The 26,670-nt window shown below is 39.2% G+C and overlaps 1 protein-coding gene across 4 annotated transcripts in view; it reads right to left on the bottom strand.

Annotated features, from left to right (window-relative positions):
* The window catches only part of BABAM2 (BRISC and BRCA1 A complex member 2), a 399,606-nt gene that overhangs the window by 304,006 nt on the left and 68,930 nt on the right, over positions 1-26,670 (bottom strand). For all 4 annotated transcript variants that reach the window (XM_047746396.1, XM_047746400.1, XM_047746398.1 and 1 more), the window contains exon 4: positions 11,547-11,641. In XM_047746396.1, coding sequence (XP_047602352.1) covers positions 11,547-11,641 — 95 coding nt within the window. The remainder of the gene's footprint in view (positions 1-11,546; positions 11,642-26,670) is intronic.

Genomic DNA, 26,670 nt, shown 5'->3' with positions numbered 1-26,670 from the left:
AAAAAAAGAAGAAGAAGAAGAACGTTCATGTGTGCTTACTAAGTACCTATACCATAAATAAGTGCTGGGGAAATTAAAAATGAGTAAGGTATGATCTCTGCTTCAAGGTGCTCTAGGAGAAGACAAACATGGGAATGAACCATTCCTACACAAAACAGCAGTGACTCCAGGGTACTAGAAGGTGCCATGACACCCCACTGCCATTTGCTACAGTATTTCTCTTTTTTACATTTAAGTCCTGTTTCACCAAATAAACCAAGGTCCTCTTGAAAGGTAGTGTTCTTAATCTCCTACTTAACGCTGTAGGTACGCTATCCAAAAACAAGTCTGATGTTTTACTAAAATTTCATGTCACCCTTATTTTCTTAAAAACAGATGTGGGTAGAATCTCTGTTCACAGACATCAGACTTACAATGATGAATTAAGACTGTTTTTAGTAAGTTATTAACCATAAGCAACTATCAGTTATTAAGAATTCACAAATTATCACCATTTCATGTAGTTCACAGCCTTAAATGGCACTCATGGCCTATCTTTTTTTTTTTTTTTTTAAATGAGAAACAAAACTGAAGAAAAAGGACTGGTTTGAGATTCATCTTTTATTTGCCCGGGGAAGTATTAACCATCAGAGACAGGTCCAAAGTACAGAAGCCAATCTTAAAAGCTGCTTCCCATCACTCTGTAATGTCATGGGAGACATGCTTGTGACTTTACACATAAAGTAAAAACAAACAGTGACCACTGTAGAGGACATGTGTGTATATGACCCAGACACAGAACACAGGGAGTAGATACATTAACATGGTGACCGTACTCATCTCTAAACTGTGTGCGACTATAGAATTGTTTCCTTGGCACTTGTCTATATTTTATGTGACTAGTAATAAAAATACAGTATCATAACTTTTTAAACCCAACTCTTTGAGGAGATTGCAGGAAAGGATAGGAGGTGATAAAGGGAGGATGACCAAGAGAGACAACCAACCAGAGACAAAGAACAATCCAAAAGTGGGTCATTAACTCCTCTGGGTAAGCAAATTCTTGAGCTGAAATGCTTCCCATGCGACTCTGTACCTCATTTTCCCAAAAGCATTTTTACAAATTCAATCGAATAAATCAAAACTGGTAACATCTGCTAAATGTTATATTTGCCATTGGATTTCAAAAAATAACTTGGTTTGCCTTTTTTTTTCATCTGTCTTATGAGAGTGAACATTTTAAATGTCCCTTGTTTGTACTTTCAAGATGTTGTTTTTCTACAACTGTGCTTTTAAAGCCTTGTTTATAACACATGCCTTCAAAATTATATGTCTGTATACACACGTGTGTATATTAATACTCCTCTCCTTAATCTACAACTGGTTATAATAGCAACACCTTTGGAAAAATAGATGAATTCATAAATCATCGTCTTTGAACCAGGGCCTCCCACTGTCTCCCCTAGGAAGTTCATTTTTCAAAGAATGACATTGACATTCTTCCTACCTCCTAAAATGGTTCCACAGCTGATAAGTAAAAACAGATAATGGCAGAAATACAAATAGAGTTTTTAATTCATCAGCACATAAACCAATTTTGCATCAAAATTTCTAACTTTCTCATGTTCACTTGGATCATACATTGACGCATCCTTCGAAACCAAGTTGCATTCAACTCAAGAGAACTAGAGATCCCACCTCTAGATAATGTTTACCCTTATTTCTACTGTAGAAAAGTCTACTGCAACTTAAAAATCTAGGTTTTCTTTTCATTATTATTATTATTATTATGTCCAGTTAGCCACTGTATAGTACATCATTAGTTCTTGATGTAGTGTTCAATGATTCATTAGTTAAGTGTCATACCCAGTGCTTATCACAGCATATGTCCTCCTTAATACCCATCACCCTGTTACCCCTCCCCTCTGAAACCCTCAGTTTGTTTCCTGGGAACCATAGTCTCTCATGGTTCATTTTCATAAAAAAGGAAGAAGTACATTGTTTTCAAACATTTTATAATGCTACTGAATATTTTTATGAAAATCAAACATTTTTATTAATAATTCTATTAATTCTGTATTCTTGCCAACAAAGCAAGTAGTATTCTTTTTAAAGATTTTATTTATTTATTTTTGCAAGAGGGAGAGAGAGAGAGAAAGAGAGAGGCAGAGATAGAAGCAGACTTCCTGGGGTGCCTGGGTGGCTCAGTCATTAAGCGTCTGCTGTAGGCTCAGCTCAGGATCCTAGGGTCCTGGGATCCAGCCCTATAACTGGCTCCCTGCTCAATGGGGAACCTGCTTCTCCCTCTCCAACTCCCCCTGCTTGTGTTCCTGCTCTCTCTCTCTGTATCAAATAAATAAATAAAATCTTTAAAAAAAAAAAAAAAGGTAGCAGATTCCCTGCTGAGCAGGGAGCCTGATGCAGGACTCAATCCCAGGATGCTGGGATCATCACGTGACTTGAATCAAAGGCAGATGCTTAATCAACTGAGCCACCCCAGGTGCCCCAAAGCAAGCGGTATTTTATGGTCCACTAAAATTTTTTATGTTTTTGCTATGAAAGTAAAGGGTAAAATTGTATGTTCTCAAAAATATAAGACAACTGACTTTTGCTTTTACCCTGGAGACATTTACAAATTCCAGGCACAGGAGGGAGGCTGAGAATCCAGGCTCTGCATACTCACAAAGCTGCTGCTGGACTCAGAAAAATCATTAGAACTTTTGGCAAAGTCTTGAGAGACCTCAAATATGTAGCCAGTTATTCTCAAAACAATCTGATGAATTCTGGGGCAGCCCTTGGGCAAGAAGCTAAAATTAAGCAAGTACCCGTGAAAAGCAGAGCAGAGCTATCAGCAGTCTTACAATATAAAATTCAGGATTTCGGATCTATTAGGGCAATGATCCACATTGTTTGGGTGTTTGAATATTTGATAAATGATGTGGAATTCTTTAGAATATTTTATAGGCCAAGGCACTTACACTGGCCACTCCAGACCTTCAGAAAAAAGCCCTGAAGAACTCTGTCTCCAAAATCGTAGTGAACCACAGGTAGATGACCCTTACTGAAGGCACAAGGTGGCCTCAACCCAGCAAAGCCCCCACATCTACATTAAGATGATCCATCAATACACTCTGCCTACGAGAGGGGACAATGAACCCTCTCTCTATAAGACAACTGCATCATCTGAAGCCTTTACAGTTTTTTGTTTTTTTTTTTAACAGGAATCCCTGACATTCACTCAAAACTACAAGAAACGCCAGATACAGAACCACAGGATTGATAACCAACAAAAAAAGCAGGCAAAACAAACAGACCCTAGTATACTCCAGGTATTAGAGCTGGCTGACTAGGACTTGAAACTAAGTATCAGCATGTGCAATAAATGGAGAAAACTGCAGATGAAAAGATAGATCCACCAAAGAACTGTGGAACTAAACAACATAGGACCTAAAATTAAGAATTCGTTAGACAGATATAATAGATTAGACAGCACTGAAAACAATAAACTGGAAGATAAGCCTGGCCTTAGGTAGTTGTGCTAGTTACTCATTGATTGCTGCTCATCTTCCAAATCTACTTTTCTCTGTCCTGTTCATGAACCCGGGACTGGACCCTGCAAGCACTTCCCCTATGCCAGCTGGTACAATGTCTAGCTTGTCCACAGAAAGTGACTGGTGGGGGAGGGAGGGTAGTACAAGGCCTAACAGACGGAGCAGCTTCCTATCCCGCTTCTAATGGACTTGGCATAACTGCTCCTACTATGCGGCTGCCCGCGCAGCAGGCAGGACACCCAGCAGTGCTCCCCCTCCAGCCTGCTGGCTGGCACCCAGACCCACTGGCCCACCAGCACCCAGTAGGCCACACCCGTTCTGGCCTGCAGCACCCCCAAATGCAGGTCTCCAACACCCAGGGGGCTGCAGCCACACCCACGCCAACAGGGAGGGTGGAGTCTCAGCCTGGGGCCTTCTGAGTTTATTCCCTCCTGGGTTTTTTCCTCTAAGCCACAGAGTAGCTGCTCTCTACAGCTGCTATGCTTGCATTCCTTAGAGTTCTCTTCTGTTCCTTTAAGTAGTTCATGGCCCTTCTGGGTGGCTCAGTCGTTAAGCGTCTGCCTTTGACTCAGGCCATAATTAGGGTCCTGGGATTGAGCCCCAGCATTGGGCTCCCTGCTCAGTGGAAGCCTGCTTCTCCCTCTGCCTCCCTGCAGCTCTCCCTGCTTGTGCTCTCTTTCTCTCATTATCTCTCTCTGTGTGTCAAATGAATAAATAAAAATTTTTTAAAAAGCAGTTCATAACTCTATAGCCGATTTTCCCTATTCAAGTTACTGGTACAGTTTTTGCCTCCTAACTAGACTCGAACTGATAAACTGGTCAAGTTCCATTTTAAGTGTACCTGGTTTGTACTTTCAAGAGGTTCTGTTTTTCTCCAGCTGTGCTTTAAAGCCCAGTTTATACCACACATCTTCAAAATTATGTATGAATATGCATATGCGTCTCCTTAGTCCTCTATACCACGTGGCCCAGCAAGTCCGCCCTCCAGCATAAGCCCCTCAGAAATGCACACACAGATTCACTGAGACACAAGAATGAACACAAGAATGTTCATGGCAGCACTGCTCACAACAGCAAACACCTGAAAGGAATCCAAATGCCGATCAGTACTAGAACAGACAAATAACCCGTGCTCTGCTGGCGCGATGGCATGAGCTAACAACAACGAACCACAGGGGTGAAAGTTGTAAATAAATATTGCACAAAAGAAGTCAGACACCCAAGTACAGGCTGTTTGACTCCGTCTGTAGAAAGCTCAAAAGGAGGCGAAATTAACCACGGTGATGTAAGTCAGCACAGTGTTTACCCTGGGCCAGGGAGTCCGCATGATGGGAAGGGTCACTGAGTGGGGCTTCTAGAACCTGGAAATGCTCTGTTCCTGATCTAAGAGCTGGGTACATGCTGTGTTTACATTTTGGAAGTTCTCCACGTAACACACTTGTGATCTGCACACTCTCCTGTAGAGATGTCATTTTGTCTATAAGTTACATAAAAATGCAGATGATTTATACACAATCAAATACTATGCTTCTACTATGCTCTCTACGACACCTGCTCTTCAGGGAGCTGGTAAAGCGCACCCCCACATGGCCCCACAGCACCACGTGCCTCTACTGCTGTCCCCACACGTGTCACCTCGGGCTGCGATTCCATGAGTGTCTCTGTCCTGAGCATTATGTTCAGCCTCAGGGCTGAAGATGAGTTTTCTAAAAGTCTCAACGGAGGCATTAAATCAGTATTTTAAAAATGACAGAGAATTCTGCTTTAAAATGTACTGTAGGCCAGGGCACAGGGAAGTGTCTAAGAACAGGAGCACCACACACCTGGCCAGCATTTTCCAGCAGCGGAGCATGCAGTCCATCTCAACAAAGTGCATCCTTCGCATGTATTTCATGTATACCAGGGACGGGCACTGTTTTGCAAGGACACATTCAAATGATGTCCTTCTGGAGGCAGTACAGTGAAGAGCAGGGCAGGAGAAGTGACAAGGTGTCAACACGATGTGTCCTTCTCCACTTACGTTCCATATGAGCAGAAAAGAATCAGTGAAGGAACTGATAGCATTAGACTCCCACCCTGAGGATGCTTGTCCCAAACCCCAAATGGCCCTCACCTTCTTCAAATTAGGAAGTCAGATATCAGTGGTTTCCAATTCTGCTATAATTGCAACATGTCCTTCTCATTTAAACTTATGAACCACCCTTCCTCCTTTATGCAATTTTATTTTAAATTAAAGTGAATTATCACTATTACTTCTGGGGAAAAGAATTTCACAATGCCCTTTGAGGTACAAACACACCACAGGGCATTGCAAAACCAAGGCTGAAAAATCACTGCTTCGGAGATTCTGTTAACTGATTTTTATCTCCCAGTTTCTCTAAAACTGAATCTCTTCTTCTATTTTGAAATTTTCATCTAAAATGGATTTTCTAGTCTTGGAAACCAGCAAGTCCCCTAAGAAATACACGACCTTAAAGGAAACCTACTTATCTAACAAACATGTATTATGCAGCTCGACACACCAGGCACTCTTCTAGTTAAAAGGATGTAGGGAGTGAAGAAAACAAATTCATTCTCTCATGAGGCTTCCATTCCAGTAAAGAAACAAGGATAACCTTCCATCTCAATTTACCTGGGACTATCCAGTTTCAACACTAAAGGTACTACATTCCAGAAAACCCATCAGCCTCAGGCAAACCAGGGCCATTGGTCACCCTGGCAGAGAGATACCAAATAAGCAAGGAAAAATTTATCAAATAGTGGTAAGTGTAATGAAGAAAACAAAGCATGAAAAAAAAGAGAGAGAGAGAGAAAGAGAGAGTAATGCGGAGGACGTTACCACTATTTTGTATAGGGACACCAGGAAAGGCCTCTCTGATATAATGACATTTGAAGAGAGGAGAACAAGCCATTTAGATAAATGGGGGAAGAGAATTCCAGGCAGAAGTGAATGAAAATGGTGAACAGCAAATCTCTAGCTGAAGCTACAGATTGAATGCAATTCCTATCAAAATTCTAGCTGGGGGACGCCTGGGTGGCTCAGTGGGTTGGGCCCCTGCCTTCAGCTCGGGTCATGATCCCGGGATCCTGGGATTGAGTCCCGCATCGGGCTCCTTGCTCGGCAGGGAGCCTGCTTCTCTCTCTGCCTCTGCCTGCCTCTCTGACTGCTTGTATGCCCACTCTCTCTCTCTCTCTCTCTTTCTTTGTCTCTGACAAATGAATAAATAAAAAAATTTAAAAAAAATTCTAGCTGGATTCTTGGCAGAAATTGACAAGCTGATCCTAGGGAATGCAAGGGACCCACAATAGTCAAAGCAATCTTGGAAAAGAACAAAGTTGGAAAACTCACACTTCCCAATCTCAAAACTTATTACAAAGTAACAGCAATCAATACAGTGTGGTGTTGGTATAAGGTGAAAAGACAGATCAAAGTAATAGAATTGACAGTCCAAAAATACACCCTAACATTTATAGTCAACTGAGTTCCAACAAAAATGCCAAGACAACTCAATAAGGAAAACAGAGTCTTTCTAATAAATTATGTTTAGACATCTGGATCTCCACTTATAAAACAATGAAGTGGGGGGCATCTGGGTGGCTCAGTCAGTTAAATGCCCAATTCTTGTTTCAGTTCAGGTAATGATCTCATGGGTCATAGGATCAAGCCCTGCATCATGCTCTGAGGACGGCATGGAGTCTGCTTCTCTCTTTCTCCCTCTCCCTCTGCCCCTCCATGTATTCTCTTTCTCCCCGCTTTCTAAAATAAATAAATCTTAAAAAAAAAAACAAAAAAAAAACAAAAAAACGAAGCAGGGCTCCTACCTCACACCATATACAAAAATTAACCAAAAATAGACCAAATACCTAAAAGTAAGAGCAAAAATTATAGAAGTTTTTAAAGAAAGATAATAGTAAGACTTCATAACCTTGGATGAAGCAATGATTTCTTAGATATGAAATCAAAAGCATATGCAACAAAATAAAAGATAGGTAAGTTAGACTTAAACTTTCATCATTCAAACAATACTACCAAGAACTGAAAAGACAATCCACAAAACGAAAGAAAATTCTGGCATATACAGAGATACAATATACAAAGAACTCTTATAGCTCAACAATAAAAGCTCAAAAAAAAAAAACCTCTTATAGCTCAACAACAAATAACCCAATTTAAGAAAGAGCAAAGGCTTTGAATAGACATTTCTCCAAGAAATATATAAAAATGGCCAATAAGCACATGCGAAGATGCAAATCTAATCACGGAAGTACAAACTAAAAACCACAAAGAGATACCACTTCATAGGCTATAATCAAAAAGATAATAACAAGTGTTGGTAAGGGTGTGGAGAAACTGGAACACTTATATGCTGGCGGGGATGTAAAACTGGATAGCCATTTTGGAAAACACTCCAGGAGTTCCTCACAATATATACAAATACCAAATCATTATGTTGTGCACTTGAAAGTAACATAATGCTAAAATGTCAATTATACATCAATTTAAAACATTTAAATTTAACTGTGGTGATGATTGCACAACTCTGTGAATATACTAAAAACCACTGAATTATATACTTTAAAATGGGTGGATTATATGGCGTATAAACTATGCCTCAATAAAGCTTTTAACTTTAAAAAAAAAAAAAAAATGGAGCCGTCCCCAAAATGGAAAATGATACCTCACTGGAAATAATGTCAAGCAAAGCCAAGTGGGCCTTCTGTCAGAGATGTTACTATAAAAGATGGGTCCAATTAGTGATTCTCAAAAGCAGTTCGCAGACAATACACAGAAATGGCCCAGAGAATTTAATGACTCTTCAGCTCCCAAATGGGTCTAATTCAGATTCCAGTGGGATCCAAGAATCTGATTTTTTTTTTAAGATTTTATTTATTTATTTGAGACAGAGAGAGAGGGGGGGGGAGAGGGAGAAGCAGACGCCCTGCTGAGCAGAGCGCCTGATGCGGGCCTCAATCTCAGGGCCCAGAGATCATGACCTGAGCTGATGGCAGATGCTTAACGGAGTGAGCCACCAAGGTGCCCAAGAATCTGTATTTGTAACAGGCTTCCTAAATTATTCTGATGGAGAGTCAGAAGGGGAACCACTGGACAACTACAATTGTAACTCCATGATTTTATGATTCTCCGGTATATATGAAATACTGTCTCTGGTATCTACCTCGCATTTATCTGGATCTGGTATCTCCACCTGTGTTTTCTATTCATCTGAGGATCTTAAAGTTCTTAATGAAACTCATCTCTGTGAATGAAGAGCTTGAATTTAAAAAGAGGTGGTTTCATCTGCTGGATGAGAGCGCCTCACATATTTTTATTAACTTCACATGTATCCTTTACTTAAGTTACTTGAAATCCTTCTATAGAAACAAGCTGGTTTAAATAAACTGAATAAATAAAAGATCACATATAGTCTCACAAATTTTATTTCTCAAACTTGGACATATTTCTTTTCTCAAATATTTGTAATTTAATATACTTTTTCTTTAAAAGCATGGGTATGTTATAGAATCAAATGCAAAATAATATTTATTAATTTTTAAGATAAAACCCAGAAGATTCAAGGAAATTCCATATTTGCCATAGCAACTACTTTGGACTATGGATTACACTCCCAGAATCTAAGGGTATATATTCATTCCCTCCTGCAGTTAGTACACTTCAGGGGAAAAATCCGAAAAAAATCTTGACATTCTGCTCTCTACTCCATGGATGAAGAAATACGGATTCCCTCCTTCATTCAGAACCAGAGTGGACTAATCAGGTTATTAGTGACTGTGCTTTGTGCATTTCAGGAAGGAAGGGAAAAAGGCTGAACTGAACTGAAGAACTAAACCATAGCCCGTTAACGGATGAGTGAAAAGTCCTTCCGAGGCCTGCTATGCTCAGAGAAGCGTCTGACGATGTGTATCCTGTCCTAGTGTTTTAGCCAGACGACAGTGAGCACCAAGGGCACTGCTAGGGCTGGGAGGACCTCACCGGCTGGTGGAGGGTGGACCCGGGTTGCTTTCCCAGGCTTGCCCAAACCACTGGTCCATGGAGCAGCACTGGGTAGCTTGGCTGAGCGCTCAGATTGACTGCAGCTGAAGAGAAGTATTCCCCTAGACTGGCAATCTTTCTCTTAGATACATGCTTTCGTTCTTTTCGGCTGTTCCTCTTCAGCTAATCTCAAAAACATCTGCAGAAACTTCACTGAGGGACTAAATACCAAAAGAGAGGAGTTATCAAGTCTGGCACAATTATATCATTCTACACCAATTTTCTCAATACTAAAAGAGAAAAGCGGTATAAGCTGAACCTCAAGGTCCTTTTTGGCTTTGAAATTCCATGCTCTCACAATACCACCACTGAAGATGCGCCTTGCAAATTTTAAAGGCAATTACAAAAAAACCAGAAGTTGTAAACCCATTTCTTATCCTTTCCTTCACAGTATTCCCCTTCTTGTATCATCCTAGCTCAAAGCCCCTCCCTCCTCCCTCCCCTGGATTTCTGCAACAGTCCTCAACTCTGGTCCTCATCTTACTTGAAGCCGTGACACTGACCACACTGCTGTGAGATGATTCTCCAGTTATCACCTCTTTCTGGGGCTCTTAACCTAGAATTCGATGTTCTTCACAATCTTAGTCCAATTTCCCTCTCTAACCTTTCCTAGCCCTCCCTTGTGTTAACTTACACTTCAGCAAACTTTCCCGTACCTTCTTCTGTAACATATTACACATTTCATTTGTTTATGTCACACCCCCTACCTGAAATTCTCTCTGCCATACTTCCCACTTAGGCTCCATTCTTCAAGAATGAGTCCCAGTCTCACCTCTAGCCCTTTCTGACAACCTTCCTTAAATTCCTGGAGCACTTAGCCTAGGACACACCTTTGGCATTTGGCTAATGCTACCCTCCACTGGCAGCTTTGGCACAGAAGAGGTCTGGAGAGATACTTCCGCCTCATTTTCTCCAGGCAAGCCCCTCAGCTTCGATAGGGGGTGAATAGGTAACACACAGCATCTACAGGAACCATGATTAAACTACAGATTTTTAAAAATCAACTAACAGTTTGAGTGTAATTATTTGAAATTTTGCAGGGATGGGTTTGTTGCCAATTGCATTTTACAGCTGTGTTCTAAAATTTAAGGTCATTCTTTAGGTTTGGGTTGATACTTCCTGTTTAACACTTCCCCTTTTTAAAAGGGAGGGGGGCAAGATTTCACAAATCACCACAATCACCGCAATTTTTAATTACAAAATTTTGAGACCAAAAGAAAAGTCCAAAAAACAACACAGAGAACATAGTTTTGAACTACAGTATAGGCATCTTAGCAAAATTGTACTTGACAAGGAAAAGAAAGAGACATTTTGTCTGGTCAGACCTTTTAAACAAAATAGCACATGTTTTTCTCCACCAGCAATGTGAAATGCACAATTTTTATGTGAACCACATGGGCTCTGACAAGTACCACCACTCCTTTCCCCACTTTAACACCAGAAACATGTTACTTTAACTACAAAGTTTTTGGTCTTGCTTAATAAAGAACACTTAATCTGGTCTTTTCCCTTCTGATAGTAATACTGAGATAATATGGATACAAGTCCACATTTGCCACTTTCACTTCTATATAAAAAAGGCCTCTTGAAGAGCCAAGAAACCCTCCCCTAACAAGCTCTGTGATGAAGTGTTAGTAAACATTAGAAAATGGGATCGCAGGCATGAAGTATTAAATTAAAGCAATGTCTTCAACATGTCTCTTCAAGCTGAAGTAAAAATATTTTAACCCATGTGCAGGAGATTTTAATTCAAAATAGTCTGAAAGTAAAACTGTAATGAAAAAAAATCTTTTCTTTAAACTATGTTGGCACATAAAGAGCTGTACTGACTCCAGAGGACAGAGAAAAAAGGGGTGGAAAAAACCCCACATGTTGGCAAATTTATCTGTCAAACAATTGTCAAAAGCTGATTTTCCTTTTCTTCAACAAATTAAGATCGTCCGAAATGAGCCTGCGGTACTCACATGCAGGGCCGAGGGGTCTGGCAGGAATTCAGCATCTTCTCCAAAGATGAAATCGGGGGGCAGCTCTGGGTATTGGGCATTGAAAATGATATCCCCTGAAAGAAAAGAAACCATTAGGCCCTTATTATTTCCTTGCTAATTTATGAATGTTCCGGGGCATGCATCAGAAACACTTCCAAAATAAGTTTGTATTAGCGTAACAAAAAAAACAAAATTTGGGGGGCGCCTGGGTGGCTCAGTGGGTTAAAGCCTCTGCCTTCGGCTCAGGTCATGATCCCAGGGTCCTTGGATGGAGCCCCCCTGGTGTCAGGGTCATGAGATGGAGCCCCACCCACATGGCTCTGCGCTCACGGCAGAGTCTGCTTGGTATTCCTGGCCCCCTTCTCTCCCTTCACTTCTGCTCCCCCTGTTCTTTCGTGCTCGCTCTCTGTCTCAAATGAATAAATAAAATTTTTAAAAATAAAATAAATATCCACAATATGCAATCAAAAAAACTTTATCTCCCTACCACATTATAAATATAAATACCCATGTAGAAAAGCAGCAGCCACATCCAAAGTACGTGCAGATTTTTTTACAGGAAATATGACTGTCCAATCACTGCCTGCTAATTAATAAACTTTTATTGGGAACTATTTCTCTAAGGATAAAGACCTTGAAGAAATTAAACATACATGCCTTTGGTATAATGGAAAGAGTATTTGGCTTGAGGTCAAAAAAGTCAGGTTTATATCCACAATTATCCCAATTATTTATTAGCTCAATTCATCTTGGGCAAATTTTAACTTCTTCAGACATCTGTTTCTTTCTCAGTAAAAGGGGATCTAATAGTACTGATACCACAGTTTTGATGTGAAGATAGAGATAGCATGCCTATCGCAGTGTCTGGTACACAGTAAGCACTTAGTAATGATACAGGAGTACTACTAGTCATTACTAATACTATCTTGAAACACAAGACAAATTACAAAGTCTCCTTAGCAAATTTGTGTTAAGTTCGTCCACCTGTTCCTTTCCTGTCTCCTTCTTTAGCTTTTTTTTCCCCTCTGCTCACCCCAAGAACCAGTACTCATCATTCTGCTAGTACCAACCATCAAGCTAGTATATCAACAATCAAACACACATACTGGGTTCCAGCATATAAGAGTATATATGCGTGTGTACATGCACACAATTCTATCAGTCCAGTCATTTTTCCTGCTCAAACAATATCTTCATAGTAATATCCAAATTGATAAGCTCAGACTTCAGTTCTCATCTGAGCCTTTCTTCCTACATACTATGTATTTTTTTTTATTTATAGGCACATATCTTTATTTCTCAGAAGTCATTTTTTTATCAAAATAAAGTTATTTCCTTGAGTACATGAATTCAATTAAGGTTTTTTTATCATGTTAGTCACCATATAGTACATCATTAATTTTTGATGTAATGTTCCATGATTCATTGTTTGCGTGTAACACCCAGTGCTCCATGAAATACATGCCCATCACCAGGCTAACCCATCCCTCCACCCTTCTCCCCTCTAAAACCCTCAGTTTGTTTCTCAGAGTCCATAGTCTCTCATGGTTTGTCTACCCCTCTGATTTTTCCCCCTTCATTCTTCCCTTCCCTCTCCTAATGTCCTCCCATGCTATGCTTTATGTTCCACAAGTAAGTGAATGATAATTGACTTTCTCTGCTTGACTTATTTCACTTAACATAATCTCCTCCAGTCCCATCCATGTTGATGTCAAAGTGGAGTATTCAAACTTCCTGATGGCTGAGTAATATTCCATTGTATCTGGTCCACATCTTCTTTATCCATTCGTTTTTTGAAGAGCATCACAGCTCTTTCCAGTTTGGCTATTGTGGACTTTTCTGCTATGAACAATGGAGTACATATAGCCCTTCTTTTCACTACATCTGTATCTTTGGGGTAAATACCCAGTAATGCAATTGCTGGGTCATAGGATAGCTCCATTTTTAATTTTTTGAGGAAACTCCACACTGTTTTCCAAAGTGGCTGTAGCAACTTGTATTCCCTCCAACAGTGTAAGAGGGTTCCCCTTTCTCCACAACCTCTCCAACATTTGTTGTTTCTTGCTTTGTCAATTTTTGCCATTCTAACTGGTATAAGATGGTATCTCAGTGTGGTTTTGATTTGAATTTCCCTAATGGCTAATGATGATGAACATTTTTTCATGTCTGTTAGTCACTTGTATGTCTTCTTTGGAGAAGTGTCTATTCATGTCTTCTGCCCATTTTTTGACTTATTTGTTTATTGGGTGTTCAGTTTGAGAAGTTCTTTATAGATCATGGATACCAGCCCTTCATCTGTAGTGTCATTTGCAAATATCTTCTCCCATTCTGTGGGTTGCCTCTTTGTTTTGTTGACTATTTCCTTAGCTGTGCAGAAGCTTTTTATCTTAATGAAGTCCCAAAAGTTCATTTTCGCTTTTGTTTCCCTTGCCTTTGGAAACATGTCTTGAAAGAAGTTGCTGTGGTCAATGTCGAAGAGGTTACTGCCTATCTAGGATTTTAATGGATTCCTGTCCCACAATGAGGTCTTTAAGCCATTTTGAGTTTATCTTTGTGTACAGTGTAAGGGAATGATTGAGTTTCATTCTTCTGTATATAGCTGTCCAATTTTCCCAGCACCATTTATTGAAGAGACTGTCTTTTTTCCACTGGATATTTTTTCCTGCTTTGTCAAAGATTATTTGACTGTAGAGCTGAGGGTCCATATCTGGGCTCTCTATTCTGTTCCACTGGTCTATGTATCTGTTTTTGTGCCAGTACCATGCTGTCTTGATGATCACAGCTTTGTAATATAGCTTGAAATCAGGCTATGTGATGCCTCCAGCTTTGTTTTTCTTTTTCAACATTTCCTTGGCGATTCAGGGTCTTTTCTGATTCCATACAAACTTTAGGATTATCTGTTCCAGCACTTTGAAAAATGACTATGTATTTCAACGTCAAACTCAGCAAGTCTACAAACATGCTTATGACTGTTCCTATTCTCACTCTTCTCTTCCCCTAGCTGAATTCCCTATTTCTACGGATTCCTTAATCTTTCATGCTGTGACCTCAGTGTCCTCTTCAACCTTATCCATACCCTTTATACTCTTAGAAAACAAGTCATCACAGTTCTTCCTCCAAAATATTTTTCATAAGGGTACTTCCCACTGCTAACAGCTCTATCCAGGCCCAGATGACCTAGTTCATATATTATGCATCCAATGAAAACAAAAATTGAACCCTGCTCTAGCCACTAATGATCAAAGAAAAAATTCTGTTAAGAGTTGACTAGAAGAATTCAATTATCATACCCTTTTAAATGGTCTCCTGATACAAATCTCCCTCGAGCCCATGATATATACTATCACCAAGTAAATATCTGTAAAGTAAAACTTTGTCCCAAAACTTTCTAGCTCAAAGAATGCCAACGATTCACTAAGGTCAAATGGAATTAGGGCAAATCTTTCAAATTAGCATTTAAGGCCTATGAACTGCTGTGTTCCTACTCATTTGTTCACCCTTTTTTTTTTTAAACATTTTATTTATTTATTTGACAGACAGAAATCACAAGTAGGCAGAGAGGCAGGCAGAGAGAGTGGGGGAAGCAGGCTCCCTGCTGAGCAGAGAGCCCAATGCAGGGCTCGATCCCAGGACCCTGAGATCATGACCTGAGCTGAAGGCAGAGGCTTTAACCCACTGAGCCACTCAGGCACCCCTGTTCACCCTTTTATCTAAAAGCCAATACCAACCTTCTAGTCTAGTCAATATGATCTACTCACCACCTCCAAACTATAACACCTACTTGAAACAACTCTTTCACCTTGCTCAGGTCTTACCTATCTTTCATGAGTCCACTTAATTACCTTGTCTTGCATGAAGACTTTCCTAAGAAATCCAGCACACGCTGATCATCATTACCTTTGACATTCAACAATACTGACTGGTTACGGCATTCACTTGAATATTTCATTGTAGTATTATATTGTTTTTCCTGTTCAACTACTTTCAAAAATTCATAACAAACACATGGTCATGTGAGGCACTAGCCACTAATGATCAAACACGCGGTCATGTGAGGCACTAGCCACTAACAATCGAAGAAAAAATTCTGTTCTTTAAGAGTTAACTACAAGAATTCAATTATCATACCCTTTTAAATGGTCTCCTGATACAAGTGTCAATACAAAGGTGGTTCTTCTCAAGGACCATACATTTAGTTAGGGAGGCAGGAACATATACACAGAACCACAGAATACAGAGCAGTACAAGGTGGTACATATACTTGATCTTCCTAAATATCTTGCAAGTTTCCAGAGAATAAGCATACCTATACTTATTTCATTTTTCCAATGGGGCAAAGTGTGACATAAAGAATATATTCAAGAAATACTCTGATATGTGAAACAACTCTACTCTCTGAATTGGATATCTAAGTACTGATAAAAATCTGCAATAAGAAATAAAAAAATCTGCAATAAAATAAAGAAACCTACCTCTTTCTATAAAGAATAAATATGAGCAAGAAAATATACCCTTCATATTTACCCAAAGAAAACAAAAACACTACTTCCAAAAGACATATGCACCCTGTTTTTACTGCAGCACTATTCACAATAGCCAAAATATGGAAGCAACCAAAGTGCCCATGGAGAGATGAACAGATAAAGAATAAACTTGAAAGAAGTTGCTGTGGCCAATGTCGAAGAGGTTATTGCCTATGTTCTCCTCTGGGATTTTGATGGATTCCTATTCCACACTGAGGTCTTTCAGCCATTTTGAGTTTATCTTTGTGTACAGTGTAAGAAAAAGATTGAGTTTTATTCTTCTGTATACAGCTGTCCAATTTTCCCAGCACCATTTATTGAAGAGACTGTCTTTTTTCCACTGGATATTTTTTCCTGCTTTGTCAAAGATTCACAAAGATGTGGTATATATACACTAAGGATTATTACTCAGCCATTAAAAAAAAAAATGTGATCTTGCCATTTGCAACAACATGGATGGACCTAGAGGGTATAATGCTAAATGAAGTAAGTCAGAGAAAGACAAATACCATATGATTTCACTCATATGCAGAATTTAAGAAACAAAACAAATGAACAAAGGGGGGGGAAATGGAAGACAAACAAAAAACAGACTCCAAACTACAGAGAACAATCAGATGGTTACCAGAGGGAGGATAGGCAGGGGGATGGGTGAAATAGGTGATGGAGATTAAGAGTACACTTATCTTGATGAGCACTGAGTAACGTATGCAAGCACTGAATCTCTATATTGTACACCTAAAATTAATGTAATGCTGTATGTTAACTATGCTGGAATTAAATTTTTTTAAATAGAAAGATTAACTTTCATAAATTAAAAATTAAAATGGACAAAATATTTGATAAGACATTCCTCCAAAGAAGATACAGAAATGACAATAAACATACAAAAAGATGCTCAACATCATTAGTCATTAAGGAAATCAAAATCAAAACCACAACTTGAGGGGCACCTGGGTGGCTCAGTTGATTAAGCAAAACCTTCAGCTCAGGTCATGATCCCAGGGTCCTCGGATCAAGCCGCAGGTCAGGCTCCCTGCTCAGCGGGGAGTCTGCTTTTCTCCCTCCCTCTGCCCCTCCCCCTGCTCATACTCTCCCTCTCTCTCTCTCAAATAAATAAAATCTTTTTAAAAAAACACAATCTGGAGTGCCTGGGTGGCTCAGATGGTTGAGCGACTGCCTTCGGCTCAGGTCGTGATCCTGGAGTCCCAGGATTAAGTCCTGCATCAGGCTCCCTGCTCAGCAGGCAGTCTGCTTCTCCCTGTGACCCTTATCTCACGCTCTCTCTCTCTCTCTCTCTCAAGTAAATAAATTTTTAAAATCTTAAAAAAAAAAAAAAACGCAATCTGATACTACTTCATACCACCTGTGATTGCTACAATGCAAAAGAACAACACGTGTTGGTGAGGATGTGGAAAAACTAAAACCCTCATACTCTGCCGGTGGGGATATAAAAGGGTGCCATCACTTTGGAAAACAGTTTGGCAGTTCCTCAAACTGTGAAATAGAGAATCACCTTATGACCCACCAATTCCACTGCTAGGAACATACCTAAGAAAAACGAAAACATACAGCCACACAAACACTTGCACATGAATGTTCGCAGCAGCATTGTTCACAACAGCCAGAGAGTAGAACCCAAAGTCCATCAACTGATGAATGTAGAAATAAAATACGGCACATACATACAATGGAATATCATTCAGCTATAAAGAAAGAAGTGTTAGTGCCTTTTATAATATGGATGACCAGGACGCCTGGGTGGCTCAGTCATTAAGTGTCTGCCTCCGGCTCAGGTCATGGTCTCAGGGTCCTGGGATCAAGCCCCGCATCTGGCTCCCTGCTCGGCAGGAAGCCTGCTTCTCCCTTCCCTTCTCCCCCTGCTTGTGCTCCCTCTCTCACTGTCTCTCTCTGTCAAATAAATAAATAAAATCTTTAAATAATAATAATAATATGGATGACCTTGAAAACTTTATACTAAGTGAAAACAGATACAAAAGTCCACAAATAGTGGATGATTATTGTATAAATCCATTTATATGCAATGTCCAAAATTAAAAAATAAAAGTTCCTCCAAATGCCCCCCCCCCTTTTTTTAAAGATTTTATTTATTTATTTGACAAAGAAAGACAGTGAGAGAGGGAACACAAGCAGGGGGAGTGGGAGAGGGAGAAGCAGGCTTCCTGCTGAGCAGGGAGCCTGATGCTGGGCTTGATCATGACCTGAGAGCCAAAGGCAGACGCTCAACAACTAAGCCACACAGGCACCCCCAAATGGCCCTTTTTTAAAGGAAAATACTGGGGAATTTTTTTTAATGCAGCCAAAAGTATTTGAATATACAATAATTCTTTAAAAAACAAACAATGCATACCAGATTAGCACGCCCTCAACTAAAAAGACCTCTTTGGAGAGAAAGAGGGAGATTATTATATTGCATACAGTAAAAACATTATACAAGCATTTTTCAAAACAAGGGAATAACTTAAATATCTTTCAGAATCTCCTACTCTTACATTTTAGAATCTCTCAAATACTTACCTCCAGACCTCAAAGAACTCCTGAAGCACTTTGCCTCAATACTCTATAGCTTCTTTGGAATAAAATGTGGCACTGTTTTCTCGCTATGGTGAACAGTCAGTAAATCAGTCAAGAACATTTATTAAAAACCCACCATGCACAGATGCACATACTGGACACCTGGGGAGTTATACAGGAAGTAGAGAACATAGTACGTGATCTCAAGGTAGAGATGGTGGAGAAAAGACCAACACAAATCATACAGGAGAGCAATAACATTGTATTTCCTTTATTCCACCCTGGAGAAGATGATACGAACACAAAGTACACATTACTTGGAATACTGCTTACTTCAACTTTTCATAAAATGGAAGAGTAGGCAAGAGAACAAAGAAATAAAAATAGGTCCAGAGGTGATATAGGTGAGGTTAAAAAAAGGAAGGAAAAAGTAAAGAAACAAAACCCCTAGAATGGCTGGAAGTGTTATGATTACCTGACAACCAAATGGTAGTTTCGCATCTTGTTACCCAGAACTCCTTAAAGATTGCTAGGCTACCACAGTGGGACCAATGGGGCAGAAGTTCTTCCCTTTGAAAATACCTACCTAACGTGGCTCATAATATTACACATACATGAACTCACAGAAATTCCAGATGTAGTTAGTTTTTATTCACATGCTGGTACCTTGACAGCTGACAATCTTTCTTTTCTTTCTTTTTTTTTTTTTTTTAATTTATTTGACAGAGATCACAAGTAGGCAGAGAGGCAGGCAGAGAGAGAAGGGGAAGCAGGCTCCCCTGCTGAGCAGAGAGCCCAATGCGGGGCTCGATCCCAGGACCCTGGGATCATGACCTGAGCCGAAGGCAGAGGCTTTAACCCACTGAGCCCCCCAGGCGCCCCGGCAGTTGACAATCGTTAGCAGCTATAGCACCGTCCCCAGAAGGCCAATCACCAGCTCTACAGGTTGGACCAGATGTCCTGCCTCCCCAGCTACGGAAAGAACACAGCTGGTCCACAGGTTCCTCTCCTTAGTCTTACACCAGTGAAATATCATCGTGTCAGTTTGTCTATCTTAACGTTTAAATAAGCGCCAGGAAAACAGAGTTTCAAAGAAACAATTCAGATGGTAAATAACCAAAGACCAAAGAATTATCCCTGTCAACTGCTGCATAAAATGGTAACTTACTGAAACTCCAAGTATAGCAAATAAGAGTCAGACATCAATCTTGTGGAAATGCCAGGGTGACGGAGATTTTCAGTGGAAAGGTAGGTTCAAGCAGTAGTTTTACAAAAGACTTCTGAGAGGTAACTCATTTCCAAGAGTTCGCTCCAACGCTCGATAATGTTTCCTTACGCTTAAATTTAATTCTCTGTCTCTCTAAAAACTTCATCCACTGGATCTTAAAAATTTATGGAATGATTCTAGTTTCACTTTAATATCATAGCCCTTCAATGATCTGCAGGCAGTCCTTGTGACCTCCCTTTCAACCTCACCATGAGTCACCTCTTCACCAGGGGAAATACTCCAGTTTTTTTCACGATTCCTCACATAACGTGGCCTCAGTTTCCTTTATTGCCCTCTCCTCTCTCTTCTCTGTATGGGTACCAGTTTGTCTGTAGCCCTCCTCCAGGATAATAACCCAGAACTACACATAAGATTCCAGGTTTCCTCTAAAGAACACAGAATCAAGTAAAAAAAAAAAAAAAAAAAACCAATGCCTTCATTTTAGATGCTAAACTTCTATTAATAAATACCACTGCAAACTGAAATTGCTTTTTTGCAGCCACATCCGTGTTGATTTGTATTGTGCTTCCTATCAACTAAAAGCCCAAAGACTTTTATATACACACTATTGCTAAGCCATATATCTCTCATTCTTAATTTGGACAGCTGAATTTCAGAATCCATTTCAGGATTTTAAATTTATCCCTATTATATTTCAATCTTGTTAGATTTATCTCTCTATTTACAGCCTGTTATAGTATTCTTAGATTCTATTCCAATTTTGGGTTGGCACTCCCAGTTCTGAGTTATAAACAGATATAAGCATGCTTCTGGAAAACTCCCTCTCTGGCAGCCACAGTTCAATTAATCAGTACCTCTTGGGTACAATCATTTAAATAATATTTACCCAATAACACCACGAGACTAAACGTTCATCACAAGGATATCATGAAGAAATTTATCACGTGCCTCAAAGATGTACTCTTTGCCCTACAAATTCAGAGATAGGGCCAATGATTCCATTGTACAGCACACACTCTGTCTTGAGAGGTAGAATTTCTTTTCCTATATCAAGGAAAAGAGACTATAAAGAATTATCATATCTGAGAGTTGACATAATTTGCATGAAACATGTCCTCAAACACTACCTGTAGGAGAAAGGATGGAAACGGGGGCAGATGAAACAGGTCATTTAAATTGGCCTCCTTTCCTTATGAGACTTCCTTCTATAAGATCCCTATCCCTAGACTGAGACTACATCTAATCCTTTGCATTCCTAAAACCGTGCTGTACAACAGAAATACAAGTCATGTACCTAATTTTAAACTTATTAGTAGCCACACAAGATTAAAAGGGTGAAATTAAATTTTAAACTATTTCTTATAATTTTATATATAGTATAATTCTCCTCTTTTGTATACAAGCACATGAGTTTTATGGCATGCATAGATTTGTGCATATATAGATCTGTGTAAACCACCAAAACTAGGATACAGGACAATTTTATCACCCTCCCAAATTTCCTCAGGCTATCCCTTTGTAGTTAAACTTTCCCACCATCCCTCAGCCCTGGCAAGCTCTGATCTGTTTGTTCTCTGTCCCTTCAGTTTCACATCGGCCAGAATGTCATACAAATGGAATCATATGGTATGTAACCTTTGGAAACTGGCTTCTTTTCACTTAGCAGAGATATTTAAGAACCGGCCAAATATGCTGATATATTTAAGTGCATCTATCAACAGTTTGTTCCTTTTTATGGCTGACTAGTGTTTCGTTCTATGGATGTACAGTTTGTTTATCCATTTACCCAATGGTTGACATTTGGGTTAGTTCCAGTTTTTGATGGTCATGAATAATGCTACTAAAACTATCAATGTATAGGTTTTTGTGTAAACATAAAATTTACATTTCTAGGGAAATGATTATCCTTTCTGGATACCTAGAGTGGAATCAGTAGGTCATATGAAAAAATGTATCTTTAACCCTAAAACAAACTATCAAAACTGTTTTCCAGAATGGCACTTTCATTGAACAGTCACACAAAACATGAGCATTTCAATCGCTACACATTCTCACCAACACTTGATGTGGTCAGTTTGTCGTCGCTGTCACTGCCCTTGTTGTTTTTAGTCTTTCTAATAGGTGTATCACGGCATTTCAATGGTTTTAATTTACCTTTCCCTAATGACAAATGAAGTGGAGCATCTTTTGATGTCCTTACTTGCTATGTGTATATCTCCTTTGGTGAAATTTGTCTTCTGTCAGATACGTGATTTGCAAATATTTTCTCCCACTGTGTCTTATCTACTCAAACCCTCAAAAGCATTTTCAGCGGAGCAAAAATTTTTAATTTTGGTGAAATCCAATTTATCAACTTTTTTGAGGATTGGGTTTTTTATGTTGTATCTAAGAATTAACTGCCTACCTCAAGTCAGAAAGACTTCCTGCTATGGCTTCTCCGAGTCTAATAGTTTGAAATTTGACATTTCAGAATATGATCTGAGTTATACTTTGTACATGGTTTAAGATACAGGTCAAGATCCTTCTTTGGAGGCAGGGAGAGCCATATGAATGCCTAACTGTCCTAGCAACATTTGTCAAGAAGACTATCCTTTTTCCATTGAAGTGCTATTGCATAACCGTGAAAAATCAACTGACCATATTTATGCGGTTCAATTACTAGACTGTTTTGTTTTATTGATCAGTATCTATCCTTTTGCCAATACCACAATGCCCGAAGAATCAGTCTTAAAATTTAATAGTCTGACTCCTCCAACTTTGTTCTTCTTTTCTTCTTTCCTTCTTTTCACCCAAAATTATTTTTATTATTCTAATTCCTTTGTCTTTCAAAATAATTTTTTTATTTGTCTTTTACATATTTTATTTATTTATTTGAGAAAGAGTGAAAGTGAGAGAGAGAGAGAGAGAGAGAGAGAGAGAGACAGTACAATCAGGGGGAGGAACAGAGGAAGAGGGAGAAGCAGACTCCTCACTGAGCAGGGAGCCTGACATACGGCCTGACCCCCAGGATCTGGGATCATGATCTGAGCCGAAGGCAGATACTTAACCAACTGAGCCACCCAACCATCCATATTTTTTTATTTCTTATTTAAATTCAGTTTAATTAGCAAATAGTGTTAATTAGTTTCAGCAGAATTCAGTGATTCATCAATTGCATGTAACACCAAATTCTCATTACATCAAGTGCACGCCTTAATGCCCATCATCCAATTATCCCATTCCCCCCATCAACCTCCCCTCCAGCAATGCTGTCTGTTTCCTATAGTTAAAAGTCTCTTATGGTTTGCCTCCCTCACTGTTTTTATCTTATTTTATTTTTCCTTCCCTTCCCCTATGTTCATATGTTTTGTTTCTTACATTCCACATATGAGGGAAATAATATGGCAATTGTCTTTGACTGACTCATTTAATTTAGCATAAAATACCATCTAGTTCCATCTACATCACTGCAAATGGTAAGATTTCATTCTTTGTGATGGCTGAGTAATATTTCATTATATATATGGATAAAGAATATATATATATGTATGTGTGTGTGTGTGTGTGTGTGTGTGTATATATATATATATATATATATATATATATATGAATTATATATATCACCATTCATCTGTTGCTGGATATCTGGGCTCTTTCCATAGTTTGGCTATTGTGTCGTGGACATTGCTGCTGTAAATACAGGGCTGCATGTGCCCCTCTGAATCACTATGTTTATATCCTTTGGTTAAATACCTAGTAGCACAATTGCTAGATCATAGGGTAGCTCTATTTTTAACTTTTTAAGGAACTTGCATACTGTTTTCCAGAAGTGGCTGCACCAGTTTAAATCCCCACCAACAGTGTAAGAGGGTTCCCCTTTCTCCACACCCTTGCCAATATCTGTTGTTTCCAGAGTTGTTAAAATAATATTTTTAAAGACTGATTTATTGATTGATTGATTGATTGATTGATTCGACAGAGATCACAAGTAGGCAGAGAGGCAGACGTGGGGGGGAGGCGGAGCAGGCTCCCCTGGAGCAAAAAGCCTGATGCGGGGCTCGATCCCAGGACCCTGGGATCATGACCTGAGCCGAAGGCAGAGGCTTTAGCCCACTGAGCCACCCAGGTACCCCGAATATCTATAAAATCCTGCTGGGATTTTCATGGGGATTGCACTAAAACTGTAGATAAATTCAGAGAAAATAACTTAAGTATATTGGGTCTTCCAATCCATGAATATGGTATCTTTCCATTTACTGGGGTCTTCAATTCCTTTCACTTGCATATAAATCCTGAACATAGCTTTTTAGATTTATAACTAAGTATTTTTTCTTTTCCTTTTTTTTTTTTTGTAGGATAGGTATTATAATGGCACTTTTTTTATATTTTCTGTTTCCAACTGTTCTTGCTAGTATAAAGAAATAGGATCTAAAAAAAAAAAAAAAAGAAAAGAAATGGGATTGACTTCCTTATGCTGACCTACATCCTACATCTCTGAAAAACTCACTTATTAGTTCTAGAAGGTTTTTAGAAATTCCTTGGGATTTTCTATGTAGACAAATATGTCATATGTGAATAAAGGTGGTTTTACCTCTTCCCTTCCAATCTGTATGCCTTTTATTTCTTTTTACGGCCATACTATACTGTCTACAACTTCTAGTATAATATTATATAGAAATTGTAAAAGTAAACATCCCTGCTTTGTTCTCAATCTTAGGAGGAAACTACTTAGTCTTTCATCACGTATGATGTTAGTTACAGGTTTATTCCCAGGATAAAATCCACTTGGTCATAAATGTACATGTATTTCATAGATTTTTTTTTCTGCTGGATTTAATTTGTTAATGTTTTTTAAAGAGTTTTGCTTCTCTCTTCAAATGAGAGATACTGATCTATCATTTGTCTTGTTTCATTTTTCTTGTACTTTGACTGGTTTTGATACCAGGAGAATGCTGGCCTTATAAAATAAATTTGGAAATTCTGTGTCCACTTCAATTTCTGAAAGAAGCTGTATAGGATTGGCACTATGTCTCCTTTAAATATTTGGTAGAATTCATCTGAGATAATCTGGGCTTCACTTTTGTTAACTCTGAACTCCACTGTTCTAACAGATAATAAAACTATTCAGATTATCTATTTCTTCTTGAAAGAGAACTGATAGAGGGGCGCCTGAGTGGCTCAGTAGGTTAAGCATCTGACTTCAGCTCAGGTCAAGATCCTGGGGGCCTGCTCAGCAGAAAGTATGCTTCTCCCTCTCCCTCTGACCCTTCCCCCTGCTCATGTTCTCACTCACTCTCACTCTCTCGTTCTCTCTCAAATGAATAAATTTTAAAAAACTTAAAAGAAAGTTCTAATGGTTTATGTCTTTCAAGGAATGTGTCCACTGCACTGAAGTTGCTAAAGGAACTAGCATAAAGTCAGGCTCAAATTGAAAGTGCTAAGCCATCTTCTGTGGACTTGGTTCAATGCAAGTGTCATTTTCAAAGCCATTTCATGCTATTCTAGTCTTCCCCAAGTGTGTGTTACCCAAAGACCAGTCTGGGATTTAGGCACTGGTCTACACTACAGATCAGTTCTCAAAGCCTTTGCTATGTTGATTCTGCCCAGTTCCATACATGTGCAGCTTGAGGACAAGCCTGAGACTTCATACACAATTAAAAGATCCTTTTCTCTAGCTCCCTCCTCTGTAGGGCATCCCCCTACATAGTCTCTGGTTTCCAGGGGTGTCTCTTCCTGGTGCTCTGCCTAGAAAGTGGGAGTTTCAGCCTCGCTATGTTCTTGTGTACTTGCCATGACTGTGTCCACCTAGCGGTAACATAGCAAAAGAAAAGTTGGAGAGGCTGCTGAGGGAGAAGTCCAGTTTCATCACTGTAACATGCCTGAGTTAGGACCAAGAGAGTTAAAGAAACACTCCAGCCTGAAGGGCCCCTCCCCCTTTGGTTCCAGGATCTAGGGTGCCCTATGATCTAACCAGGAGACGTGAAAGAAAAAAAGGGGAGGTAAGACACAGAAAACTAAATTTACATGGGTCATTCTTCGAGTTCTGATTTTTGTTCTTAGTATGTCTGTTACTATCTACTTTTAAGAGTCCTCAGGTATTTGCCATAGGTATGCCTCAGAGTACTCTAGGGTTTTTCATTGCAACCAGTGAGAGAGATCGGGTGGAGAGTGTTTACATCTTATCTAGAACTGATCTGTACTCTTAATAAATATTTAAGACATAAGCATATGTAAAAATAATTAATACAATTATTTAGCCAGTAGATATAAAATAGTATCGTTTCACCATGTAATCAATGTCAAAGTAATTAGTGAGATATTTTACACTATTTTTAGAACTAGGAGCTCAGAATCTGATGTGTCATACAGCTCATCTCAATTAAGACTCACCATATTTCAAGTACTACACTGCCACAGGTGGCTGGTAGTGACCATGTTAGGCATCACAGATCTAGAGGAACCAATGAAAAGGAAGAAGAGAACAAAGGGAATGAAAGAAAAGCCATGCAACCTTCCATGACTTGTTCCTGGTGAAATGTACTCACTACTTCATTAGGCAGCACCTTCTGTTGTTGTGCAATTATTAGTGGATGGAAAAAATTATTTCATATGTTGAAAATATACATATGCCTACAAATCACTTTGACCTATTAAGGGTAGTCCTACCCTAAGTATTATTCTATATGGCTGTCCCCAAATCCATCTGTAAATGATTTTTCTTTTAGTCTTCTCCAAGTTAAACATGCCTGGTTATTTCAGTGGTTTATAATAAAAGACAGTTCTCAGGAAATTAAACTACATGATTCTTAGGTATATCAGAGAGAATTTTCTATGTTGC

This window comes from Lutra lutra, chromosome 9 (assembly GCF_902655055.1).
Source record: "Lutra lutra chromosome 9, mLutLut1.2, whole genome shotgun sequence".
Taxonomy (NCBI): Eukaryota; Metazoa; Chordata; class Mammalia; order Carnivora; family Mustelidae; genus Lutra; species Lutra lutra.
The sequence above is the reverse complement of the archived record's forward strand: the minus strand, read 5'-3'. Positions and strand labels throughout refer to the sequence as shown.